We start from the raw sequence: 13,114 nt of genomic DNA, 5'->3' as shown, positions 1-13,114 counted from the left end.
CAATAGTGGCGATATTAATGTAAAGAACAAAGAATTGTTTAGAGCACTAAAACTGTTCGAAAATAATTAGAAAGCAAGATTTCTTGGTTGAAAATCGAGGAAATCAAACCAAACTCTCGAATAAGTTTCAAATAACTTAGAGGGGAAAGGGGATTACAAGGGATAAACAACCAGAATTGTCCAAAAATATATGACAATAAATATGGATCTACTACGATAATTCGAAGAGCAAAAAATCTGAAGAATTTTTTCAGGTGAAATAATAATGGTTCAATATGATAAATAAAATTAAGAAACACATAATAGAAGAAGAAATGGCCTAAATGGGTTATCTATAAAGGATATTTCCTTAAATATTCATAAGAATGCAATATACAATAATGGAAAGAAAAAAATTATAAAAAAAATATACTTACTGACAGACCGTAAATCATCATGACAGACTTTGGGCCTAATAAAAACCAGTTTTGTACTAACAGGTCTCGTTACAATATCGTAAATCCATATATAATCCATATAAATATCCATATATAAAATACATATCTCTTTTTAAAATTATATTGAGGAATAACATAATAAAAATAACTGTTACTTTATGATCAAACCACACTAAAAATTCTATAAACAATTAGTTTTGTATTGTATTAATCATGATAATGTTTAAGCATTTAGTAGCGTATTGCAGCTATATTAATATTATATTGAAATTTAACTAGAAACATTCTTGGTTGTGTGTTGGTGTTGTTACAGCTAGAAAACACATTTTCCCTCAATTTAACTTATATTGGGCTGAAAAACTTGTGTTTTGCCCCGAGGGAAATACATATAACTTTTAGTTGTTACCTTGTGTTCTAAAGGTTTTGGGGACAAAAAGGTCATATTAGTTATGTATTATCTCACCTTGTAATACCAACTATACATATGTTCGTGCTATTTTGAGCCCCAAATACTGTTTTACAGATTCTAATGAATGATAGTGTTTAAGTTTGATTACAAGGAGGGTGAATTCCTTTTTACCGATTTAGAAGAGATAACTCTAGAGATATTATATCGCGTCGGACAATTTTTTGCTTTATTTTCGTAATTTTTTTCAAAATGTAGTTCAAAGAAAACATTATAATTGAGGGCTAAGATGAGTCGGTTCTCAGATTAACTATATTTGTATCCTTCATACGAATTATATAAAGATATTCTTTCCAATATAAAGCAATTTCCATAGTGATTATGACAAGAGAATATTCTAACAAATGTAACATATATGGTGTATCGTAAAACAAAAAATCAGTAAAAACAAACAAAATATATAAAATATATAAATTATAAGATTCAATAAAATATAGTAAATAAAATCTGAGTATTGTGATGTTATAATATTAGTTGTGTAACCAACAATCCCCAAAATTATATAGGTTTATAATTACCACTCTAATATTTCTTCTAAATAAAATACATATATTGTATAAAAGCTACACAATGATCATTGTTTATTCTTTATACATTAGCATTGCACTATAATTTTATATAATTTTCTATGATCCTGTGCATACCAGATATTTCATAAAACTTTTTTTACGATAATTAGGAAAAATCAAACATTATGGTTATAACAGATTACAAAGACATAAAAATTGCTATTTAGAAACAAAGAATTGTTAAGAGTTTTATTGACAAGTGTGGTTTATGACAATTATCCTCCTCAACTTTGTGTAGCGGCTAGCAAATTATACTAAATTATAATTGTGTTTGTGTCATTATGTATAATATTACTTGGGCAACTATTATATTTAAAACTGTATTCTAAGCTCAGACATTATATAGTTTTGGCTCCCCGCTAACAGGTTAATTGAAAATTCCCCTGCCTGAAAAATCGAAGAAAACATTAAAAAGATCCAAAAAATAGTTTTGAATGACCGTAAATTGAAACTGAATGAAAGAGCAGACAATTTAAAGATATCAACTCAACGTATACATCATATCATTTACGAATATTTGGGTCTGAGAAAGCACTGTGCAAAGTGGGTGCCACGTGAGCTCAGTTTTGACCAAAAACAACGAAAAGTTAATAATTCGGAGCAGTGTTTGAAGATGATCAAGCGTAATAAACGTTTTTGCATCGATATGTGACAATGGATGAAACATGGCTCCATCATTTCACTCCGAAGTCCAATCGACAGGCGTCCGAGTGGACTGTATACGATTAACCCGCTCCAAAGCGTGAGAAAACACAACAGTCAGTCAACAGTAAGGTTATATCGTCTGTATTTTAGATTCGCATGGAATAATTTTCATTGACTAGCTTGAAAAAGGAAGGACCATCAACAGCGACTATTACGTAGAGTTATTAGACCGCCTGAAGGCCGAAAACGGCCGCATTTGAAGAAAAGGAAAGTGCTGTCTCCTCAAGACAATGCACCATTTCACAAGTCAGTGAAAAAGATGACAAAAATCTTGAAGGGAATTACGTTGAATAAAAAAATTAATTTTGTTAAAAAATGTGTTTTACTATGGTAGGCCGGGGACTTTTCGATTAACTTCTAGATATATTTGAAGCTTAGATATATGTACAAGTGAAAAGGTAAGATAGATGTATACAAAAGCACGTACAGCTACTATAGATATAATGATTTGGTGTAAGTTTACTTGACCTTTTATTACGGATCCTCACACTAGGACAGATGACTTGATCCCTGGTTTTTTTAAACAACTGATTAACTGAACTCAGCAATATATTCGTGTTCACAAAACTCGGATATTAAAAAAAATCATTAAAGATTAGGTAAAATTGTAGGTTTATAAATAGTGTTTATACTATTTATATACATACTTTTATATACATTCCTAAGTTCCAATGGAAATGTAAAATTCGAAGCGTTTCAGTTTGACTTATAATTTGCCATATATAGTTGTATATCCCTTATAATATAAACACCATGCAATATAAAATATCTTGTTGCGCTTTAATAACACTGTTTCGCCTCTTTGTTCCGCAACTGTTAAAACAAGCGATCCATGAAATGTGTGATCTCCTCCATGTTGATTAACGGATCATTAACATTAGCGACAGTTTACACCGTAATGACATCATACGTAAAATATTGTTAAACATCATTGGCAATAAGAAATAAAGAAAAATAGTGGGCTAAACTTAAATTTAACAGAAACAGATGAATATTAAAGAGAATAGTGGCCAGACAACATAACACTATGGGGAGTTTCAGACCAGAAAGTGAAGAGTATATCTCTAACATCAGTGAAGCAATTGGCGGATGTTTTGGTACACAAGTGGGTCAACATTCTGTTGGAAACTATTTATGCACTGCTTCGGGTAGAATTGCAGTTGTTTTAAAAGCAAATAGTGACTCAATACCTTCTTAATAAATAAATATTTTACATGTATATATCAGATGTTCATATTATCGTCTATCGCCTGAAATTTAAACTTAATAAAACATAAGTTCATGAATCATAGTGTTTTGATGATATAATACCCAAGTTCAATTAGGCATTAGTAATTCGAAATTTTACCAATATGTTAGGCAGTTAATTAAAAGTGGGGTTTGCGATTTAATCTTCTAAGGCATTACTTGATTTTGAATATAAAAAATATTAATTAATCAAATAGTAAGCTTGTAAATGTCGATAAATAGTTGCTCTGTTTTTGGCATAGTGCTTTAAAATGGAAGTAGGTACGTCCAAGGAAAAACTACAGTGGTGCTCTGCAGATTCCTGTTATTTAGCTATACCAACTAAAATGTTATCTAAAGTGTTATCTAGTGTTATCAAATGGCGTCTTTAGGACGAAATGAAGTAAAAGAGAACAGTTATTCTGATATACATATCCTGGGTCCAAGGATTAGTATATCGTAGAATAGATACCTATATGGGTTTCACAAACAGCATTCGCTTCTTTAACTGTACCTAAGATTGACAGATCCGTTAATTCATCCGCTGAAATGATGAATTATTAATAGTACATTCTTGCATGCTATATCTATTAACTTAACTATTAAACTCGATAGATTTAACATTTCTCTACATTAAATAATAGGTTTCCATTTAGTATTATTGAGTTATTCAGTCAGATGCTAACCATGGAACGATGAAAATTTAATTTTCGACATTCATTATTTTTGTTGTTTGGTTTGAATACCTTTGTTGCTGAATCCCATAAAATAGTAATAAATACTTATCGGGATGCTGTTCAGAGTGTCATGTTTCATTTGTTGGTCCTGGTTTTAATGGATGAAGACAAGGAAAAAATTAAATAATTTTAAACCGAGTCTCAAAGACTTTTCAGATCGCCTAAAAGATCGAATTTGTTGATGTTCGCAAATGTTTACATATGACGGGAAAGATCCTAAAGAGGAGAAATTGGATTCGTTTTACATTGCGGTTTCACTGCTTGTCAGGTAAAAAAAAAGTTTATGTGGCGCATTGTGACTGGTGATGAAAAGTGGATTTACTGCAATAATCCCAAGAGCAAATAATCTAGGAAAGGGTTAATCCACATCGACCCCTAAGAGGAATAGTCATGGCTATAAAGTCTTGCTAGTGTATATTATTATACAATTTTGTTTTACATATTGCTACCTTATTGTTTTACCCATTTTACAAGGTGGGAATCTGCATTTAAATTTCATCGTATTTTCCAATCTATTGAAAAACTGGAAATCTGATAATGTATTTCTACCAAAAAACATTTGGACTCGTTCAGAATTAGTATTAAAATATGCCATTACGATTTTTTAATGCTAAAGATATGCTCTATCTCTAATATATAACTCATCAGGTATATAGTTTTACATGTTTGCTACCTATTATTAGTTAAAATCACTTTAACTAAGATTTCATAATAATGTTTTTTTTTACTTATAGTATTGTATTTCCGTAGATAAAGTTGCTAGTATTATATTATATAATAAGATGACGTAAGTCTGGCTTCTATATTATTTCAGATTAAACATTTTCAGGTATAAATATTATAAACAAATAAAATAATGTCAATACAAATTGAACTAAACGCATCAACAAATAAGATTATAAGTGCGATATATATCACTATATCAATAGAAGTTAAAATAACGGAAGGTATAAGTAAAAATATCTTATCGTGAAATGATCCACGGTGGATTATATTTAGATATACACTTATATAGAGATATCTTAATTACAAGACTAATTAATATTAAATAATTTTATTGTCCCATGGCGTGTTACTATATAATATTTTTGACTTTAATCGCTGGAATATTTTTTAAATAATTTTTAAATTTTATTTCTAGTCTAAATGTTTTTTTGTATTTGACTTTTCAATTTTTAACTAACTTTAAATATTTAATGCGTACGAATATGTAAGCGATTCCTGGTTGTCAAATGTATGCATAATTCTTCAAAACATTAGTTTTAATTTAGAACTAGAACTGTTTTGGTGCTTTGTTTGTTATAATAGATTTCAAATCGCGGCTTAACATTTGTGAGTACTCTGCTTGAAAATGTCAAATCCAATAAATAGTCAGAGTCAGAAACAGATTGTGTATCTAATCAATTATAATATTTTTTGAATAACGAATAATTTAAATAACAATATTGAAGAACATTATAATGTTAGATTAACCAAAGAGAAGCTGCAATGGTGAAATTTACCAAGATACCAATTACCAGGTGATAAGAGCGGAAACAACTAAACATATAATTAACATAGGATAATTATAGAAAATCGTATTATGTATAAGATTTTTGTATATAGATATGTGTGTAATTATTCAGAAAATGTTTAAATGCATTAGAAGAAATGCAGTGATTAATTCAAGATAAATGATCATAAGTAGTAACAGAAAAAAATAAGGAGAAATGTACTCATATCAAAATGACTTGACATGCCACCATGAGATGGAAACACAGCAACAAAGTAAGCAGGAACTAAACATAAAAGGCTAAATATACTCTCCAATGAAAATAAAATACATTACCTGGATATAAAATTGTTAATTAGGTGGGTTAGGCCTCCAGGGGATAGCACTGCCTAGAACTGTACTACATAGTTAAATGAGAATCTAATAAATCAACCCTACACTATACAAACTATTGAGACTGTATCATGAAACTGTAGTTATTGTAACAAAAAAATATATTTAATAACATTAGATTTGTTAATTTATTTATTTACATTGGAATTCTGTTATGTCAAAGCCAAGTTGTTGTGCCTTTTAAAGATTTAAAAGTCAAAGTTGATGCGATAACGTAGCGACGTTTTGACGTGATATATTTTAATGACACGATGTCACCTTTATTTTGGACGGACTATAAATATTGTTGTAATGAAAAATATTATTTAAAATAATAGTGTTTATTTAGATGAACTTGGTAAGTAATTTAATTCCTGAACATTTTTTAAATTAAACTTATTTTGGAGTTTATTAATATTTGGCAAAAAATGGGAAAACTTTGGTTAAAATATATATTATAGTTAACAAGTTCTTAACATCTATTTACAAACAGTAACTTTTTTATGGATATTTGTTCAATAACCAAATATCTTAGAAAACACGTACATCTCTTTCTAACGTGTCTCTAATTGTAAAGTAGTTTCTGCAATATTTTTGTAAAAAATATCTTTTAATATCTTTAATTCTTTAAATTTTCTGGTACTTCATCTTCTTAACAATTATTTGCATTATTTGTGTCGATTTTTGTAAAACAATTGAGCTTTGATATTTTATTTTGCAAGTCGATGTGCTATTTCGGACAGGAAAAATAAAATACTATATAGTACCACTCGAGTAGCATATCTGATAAAGTTATTTTGTAGAAGTGCCACTCCTAAAAAAATTGTCTACTTGTGTGTATAACATGAATGTGCTTTTTTGGTGGGTCTCACTTATTTTGCTTATATTACTAATAAGTGCATTGGTGCTTTACTTCCTTTATGATATATTTCGAGATTATTTCAAGCGATCGAGTAAAAACGACTTAACACCACCGCTGACACCATTGAATCGATATAAGTTTGATAAGTCAGATGTCGAGGATTTAACCAAAATTCGTGGACACTTTCGCACAGTGATACCTAAGGTTCTGCTTGTTGATGAAGTAGATGTTCCACCTGCATTTCATACTCCCCCACATAGTCGCAAATATTCATTGTTGCCAGATATACATGAAAATATCGCATTGAGTGGTAGTTTATATAGCATAGAAGATATAATGGGAGAAGTTCAAGAGGAACGATTCTTAAGAAGGAACAGTGAACGAAGAGCTAGTATTCGTAGCCTAGTAACAGAAGGTAAGCTTTATTTTTTAATAATCATTACGTTATTTGTAATATTATGTTTCAGTAATAACAACAATATATATTAAATTATATATAAATTTTTAAAATATTTAAAACGAAAGTTAAAATATTATTTAAAATTTTTCAGAACTTTTATAATTTACACGGTACTAAAATCCATTTTTTAATGCTAATAATCTATTTAATTGATTATTTATTGTATAGTTATGTAACAAAGAACAAATAACATATGTAATGAGAGAAAATTAAATATTAATGTTGGAATAAAGAATGTAATAATATAAAACAACGGTAAATCTTACTTTCGTCATACTTTAAAATAGATCAAAAATATAATTGATAATGTTTTGTTTATCTGTATTTCTCATTAATTATTGGAGGTAATGTTTGATCGTAAGTCGGTGATAAAACAAATAACGTTTTAATTGCAGGCCATGTAACATTTTAAAAGTATTATAGAATTCTAATTAAATTATTTAAAATGAAATATATTGCCCACATTGACAGGCAAATTATGTTATTTAATAGATTTGACATATAATATAACAATTGTAATCAAGAGTGAGGAGTGTGTTGTCAACAGTCAAAAGTTGAGAGTTCTCTCAATAATATAGATTTTGATTGCTTTAAAATATCAAACCTTGTTCTTGGAAAAGTTTATTTGTATGACATTTTACTTAGTTATTATCTGATGGAGAAAATTGCGGCATAATATACTGTTTATGCTTATATTTTTCAATAGCTTTTGAGAAACATACAGCGCGTTTCGGTAAAAAATTAATACGTTACTGAATAATAACTTGTTTCAATAGACATATGGGCTTTATTTCATTTAAGGTCTCGATTTCTTTTAATTAATGAGATTCATAAACTGTTTGAAAAATGGGAAAAAGTTAAACAGTACTTTGAATAATGTATCCAATCATTATTGGTATTTTTTGTGTTATTTTATAAATTTAAATGTTTGTTATATGAATAACAACTAAAACTTTATTAACAGAATTTGTAATATAAAATATTAGTTACAGCTTTTCCTGTCTTTCAAAAAATCACAAAATTTTTGGCTTTTTATTACTTTTTATTACTATTGTACTATTTGTAATTTTAGAACTCGGCATCTGTCGGAATAAGTTGTTGTATGAAGAGCAATAGCTGGCGAATGCGGTGAATGGCGTATACTTTCTATGGATTTTGAAAGATCTCGCCTTCATATATGGCTAATTTACATTTTCCTTTGCTTTTGTATTTAAGCTATTCAAATTATTTGCACCAATTTGCTTCATCTAATTTGATGTTACCGTGTACGTCAAAAAAACAATGGCTATGTCCCATCTATAGATTACTCAAATTTAAAATAAGTTTCTCTCTTTGGAAGCTCAACAAAAACTTGAACAAAAAGGAAAACAGAAATATAATATGCTAATACAAGATCTATCAATATAATGTATTTAAAAAATATATATACTGTCTTCAGTCCGTGTGTATATAATTAAACACCTCCTAGAAACTTTTGGGCCCATTTTGATGATATTTTGTGTGTGTGTTAATGAGGATTCCAGAATGGTTTATAGTCACAATTATATGGAATAATAAAAATAACATTGCCAGCGTATGGTAATATTTTGAAATATGGTCTATGTCAGTTTAATTTCTAATAAGATTAGTAATATTATTGAAACTTAGTCTAAATCAAAAAATAGTCAAATAGTCTAAAACAAATCCTGTTGATTTTATCTTAGAGAGTTATTTATATTGATTTATAAAAACAGAATGTCACGTCCTCAAGGACGAACAGGAAATATTAGCCCAAATACATATAATACAGAAATAGCTAGGAATTATCAGTTAAATAGAACTTCAGAAAAACACTTGGTTAATGAAAGTTTAAGATAGTAGGCTGCAAACACACGTGTAAATGAAAGTCAAGAGCAATATACTGAACGTCCTTAAGCTAATATATCGAGCCACATCTCATTCGAAGTTGATTTTATTTAAAATTTATATGTTTAATTCCTACTTCCAAATTAAATAATTTGGAGCAACAAAAATACTTATTTGTACACCTAAATATTAATGACCTAAAATCATGACGAATTAATAATTATAGTTAATTATGTCAGACATCATAATTAATGAAGAATTAATAACTGTATTTTTATTTATTTAGGAATGAAAAAGAAGAGTTTAGCTTCAATGGCCACTGGTTCGACAGTAAGTGCCGATTCAGAGAATAGTTTGGACCCATCAAGTATAGAGACCTTGCGTGCAATCGCCGATGTCGAGGAAGACGCCCGCCGAGTGGACTTTGACATCGATTCATTTTTGGGCGATAGGAACTCGCTTCGATTCTTCGAGATCAATGAAAAACTTATTAGATGTAATATAGCCTTATCTGAAATATTAACCCCGACAGAGAGCCTACGGGCAAGGAAAATGGAAATGATGAAATTTGTAAACCAACTGCAAGCCAAACTAAAAAGCAAGGTTTAGCTTATGGTACATTTTGTAATTTTATATTAAAATTTGACGTACTCGTATTAGGAATAAAAATTGAACTGGTAATATTATATGTTATTCATTGATGTAATTGTGTGCAACATAATGATATAAATTTATTATTAAAGTTAATTTTCAATGAACAAATTTATTTTTTTACCCTTAAATCCGTTCGTGTAAATAGAATCCAAACACTGAAAATTATGTATTTGGAAGTATGCTAATTTAAGTATGTATATTAACTTCACTGGTGAAGTAAAAATACGCGACGCATCGACCCTCATCAAACTGAAGATAACTTCGGATCAACAACTTTATATTTTAACATTAACGTAGATACAATCGTTCCTTTGATTATCTCAACAAAAAAACTGAAATTCGGTAGTCATAACGTTATAGTCTCTTCATATAATTATATCAAAATGGTGCATGTCATTAAACATAATACTTAAAGAGCTCAGATAAAAGTAAAAGAATTATATATTTGGCTGGTCTGTCCCATAAAATAGCTAATGAACGATAGCATAGATGACGTCAAACATATTGCCAATTTTATAAAGGAGCATTTTTTCTTGTCATTTTATGTCAGTTAGCAAGAGATATAATGCTATATATAATAATCAGACAATAAAATTAGATTTGGGTGGTTTTCAAAATGTTAGTGTTACTATTAGAGGTTATAAACCTGTAAACGTTGTAAACCATTGAGCCATGCTGACGTCAAACATTTTTACCTCGTGCATCGCCTATTTTATTCGAAAGGTTACACATTATTGCAGCCCGTTGAAATAATTATTGCTACAACGTAACGATATTTTAGTGGACATATTTCGTTCGATATTTAAACCCGGTTGTGATAATAAACCTGGGAATTTAAATTTGAAAATTGGGGTTCTCTAATAATACAAGAAAGCCACGAATTGATAGATATTTACCTCTAATGTAATGTTAACAAAACAGACTGGAGAAGAGGAATCTTCAGATTCTCCATTCTAACCCTGATACAAGCAAGATCATAAGTTTACATTTTTTTACTATGAAAAAATGTTTTGGAAACACAGCAAGCACATTGCAAACGCGTAGTTTTCCTGTCATCAACGCTTACAAGGAAGCGTACAGTCTGCACTATGAAGATCAGAAGATTAATTTTAATCAATAAGTTTAGTGAGACCCCTCAAGTCAAATAAATTATTAAGGGTGGTAGAGAAAGATTGTTTCAAAGGCTTTACGTGTTCCTCACTCAAATTTAGAGACCGCAAAGTCATGAAAAACGGCCATAACTGTACCTCTATTTAAAAAAGGCGACAGTAAACACTGCACTAACTACCGGGGTATAATTCTCCAATTAATTGTCGGGAAGGTGCTTATGAAGATCATACAAACGAAACTTCAAAGAACTCGTAGCTCGTAGCGGAGCTTCGCCCTGCGTCAACATAGATGATAGGAATTAGATGTGCAAAACGTGAGATTGTCAACTATATACACTAGCTCTCAATTCGGGTAGCTTTGGAAGGTGATCATATTACCCTGACAATTATTTAGATTTGCTAAATCCATTAAAATGAAATATACTATTCAATGTATGCTGTATTTGCTGATATGGATGTTGAGGCTTCTAGTATTTTTCATGATATAGTTCGCACCGCATATTGCAGTATTGGGATATAGTTTGAGAATTAATAAACAAAAGACCAAAGTACTAACAACTAACGTATCGCCTCATACTGTAAATCTCGCAAATCTCAACGGGATTCAGTTGGAGTACGTGCAGAAGTTCAAGTACTTGGGATCAGTAATCCAGCTGAAAAAGTGTCATCTACCGCCGAAGTAATAGCGGATCGGTCAAGATATAGTAGCTTTTGGTTCTTTAAGTAAAAGAAGTATTACAAACAAGGTAAAAATCCGCCTCTTTCGAAAGCTTTTTCTTGCCAATTCTTTGATTTGACTCAGAGGCTTGGAATCTGTTACAATCTGAAGTTCAAATACTACATATGTAAGTTTAAGATCTTGCATACGCGATGCTTAAAGTAAATTCTACATTTCTTTCTTCAATATCATATTAGAAATGTTGAGGTTGAAATATTGATATTGAACACAGTTGAGGAACAAAGGCAGAGATGCAGATTGCCATAGTTTGGATATGTCGATGATTGATGAACGAATTAATCTATGAATTTCTGTGGCGAAATAGATCTTTGGGTGGAAGACACAGTGAACAGCTAGTGAATAGCTGCGAAAAAGATACTGATTAAGATTATCGAAAAATAGGATCGAAAAAATTATCTGAAAAATACGAGACTAACATTGTCCGATGTCAGATCAGCTGTGACCGATAGTCAACCGTGGCTTAGTTTATTTAACACTGTTCGATGCCCTGCGGCACCAATAGTAGCATATTTGTTGAGAAGTAGATACTGTTCCCGAGCACTAGCTATGGTAATAATAATAATAATTTGCGGTGTTTACTAGATATCCGTTTAAGACTAAATACTTTTAGTCGCGCACAAAGGAAACATATTATCTATTCAAATTTTTTTCAGTCAGACAATATTTTCCTTCTCATTTTATTCTAGTTAAAAAGAGACACAATACTGTCGGATTAGTTCGAACACGTAAACGAATGAACCTGTCAAAGTCGCTCGGTTGTCAGATGTATGCAAAATTCTTGAAACCATTAGTGATAAGAGATTAACTCTAACCTATAAACTATTGTAGCTATATAATTAACTGTAGGTCTTAGATGTACTATAATGTTAAAATAAATTGTATTTGATAAAAAAAATGTGCAATTATTTTATTCAGATTAGAATTTTGATTTTTGTATTAACCACGATTTTTTAACGGCACATAAAATTAAAGTGGATTAAAATAATACAAATAAATAAATATTAATAAACAAAGTTGGCTTTATTTTAGTCTTTCACCACTGATAATTTAGTATATTTTTTGACTGTAGCTGCCGCAGTTTGCTACAATAAAATTCTATCTGGAGGTTCAATTTCTGATAACTTTTTTGAAGTATTTGTATCCATATATTGGCAACAACAGGCGGAATATTGGGTTACAATTCGCCAATCATCTGTGGTTTTGCTGTTATAGCTAGTTTAAATACAGTTAAATTTTAAGTTTTCCATATTCGTCTTACTTACTACAATATTTGCTACTTATATACAAGGGCCAAAGGCAAACGTAAAATTGTGTATGTATAGACAAAATTTATATAATAAATTAAGGGAAACTATAATAGAAATAAAGATTAATGTTTAGAAAATGAATGATGAGTGAAATGTTAACGTTCAGAATCACTAGGGATAAAAACAATTGAAT

The 13,114-nt window shown here is 29.8% G+C and overlaps 2 protein-coding genes across 2 annotated transcripts in view; one reads left to right on the top strand and one right to left on the bottom strand.

The window, feature by feature from the left end:
• LOC143198751 (uncharacterized) overlaps window positions 1–13,114 on the bottom strand; it is a 292,680-nt gene that overhangs the window by 140,577 nt on the left and 138,989 nt on the right. The window lies entirely within an intron of this gene.
• LOC143198822 (uncharacterized) lies at window positions 6,812–9,934 on the top strand. Its single transcript, XM_076408380.1, has 2 exons — window positions 6,812–7,282; window positions 9,459–9,934. Exons 1-2 carry the CDS (start codon window positions 6,850–6,852, stop codon window positions 9,779–9,781), a joined length of 756 nt encoding a protein of 251 aa, XP_076264495.1. The 5' UTR covers window positions 6,812–6,849; the 3' UTR covers window positions 9,782–9,934.

This window comes from Rhynchophorus ferrugineus, unplaced genomic scaffold (genome assembly GCF_030347505.1).
Source record: "Rhynchophorus ferrugineus isolate W39M unplaced genomic scaffold, kcgeb_rfMv2 rfM1, whole genome shotgun sequence".
Lineage (NCBI taxonomy): Eukaryota > Metazoa > Arthropoda > Insecta > Coleoptera > Curculionidae > Rhynchophorus > Rhynchophorus ferrugineus.
The sequence above is the reverse complement of the archived record's forward strand: the minus strand, read 5'-3'. Positions and strand labels throughout refer to the sequence as shown.

What these genes read in the sequence shown, in the direction of transcription:
- LOC143198822 (XM_076408380.1), top strand. Translation starts at nt 6,850, where the DNA reads ATGAATGTGCTTTTTTGGTGGGTCTCACTTATTTTGCTTATATTACTA. An exon ending in TCGTAGCCTAGTAACAGAAG is followed by an intron (nt 7,283 to 9,458) that starts GTAAGCTTTATT and finishes TTATTTATTTAG; the next exon opens with GAATGAAAAAGAAGAGTTTA.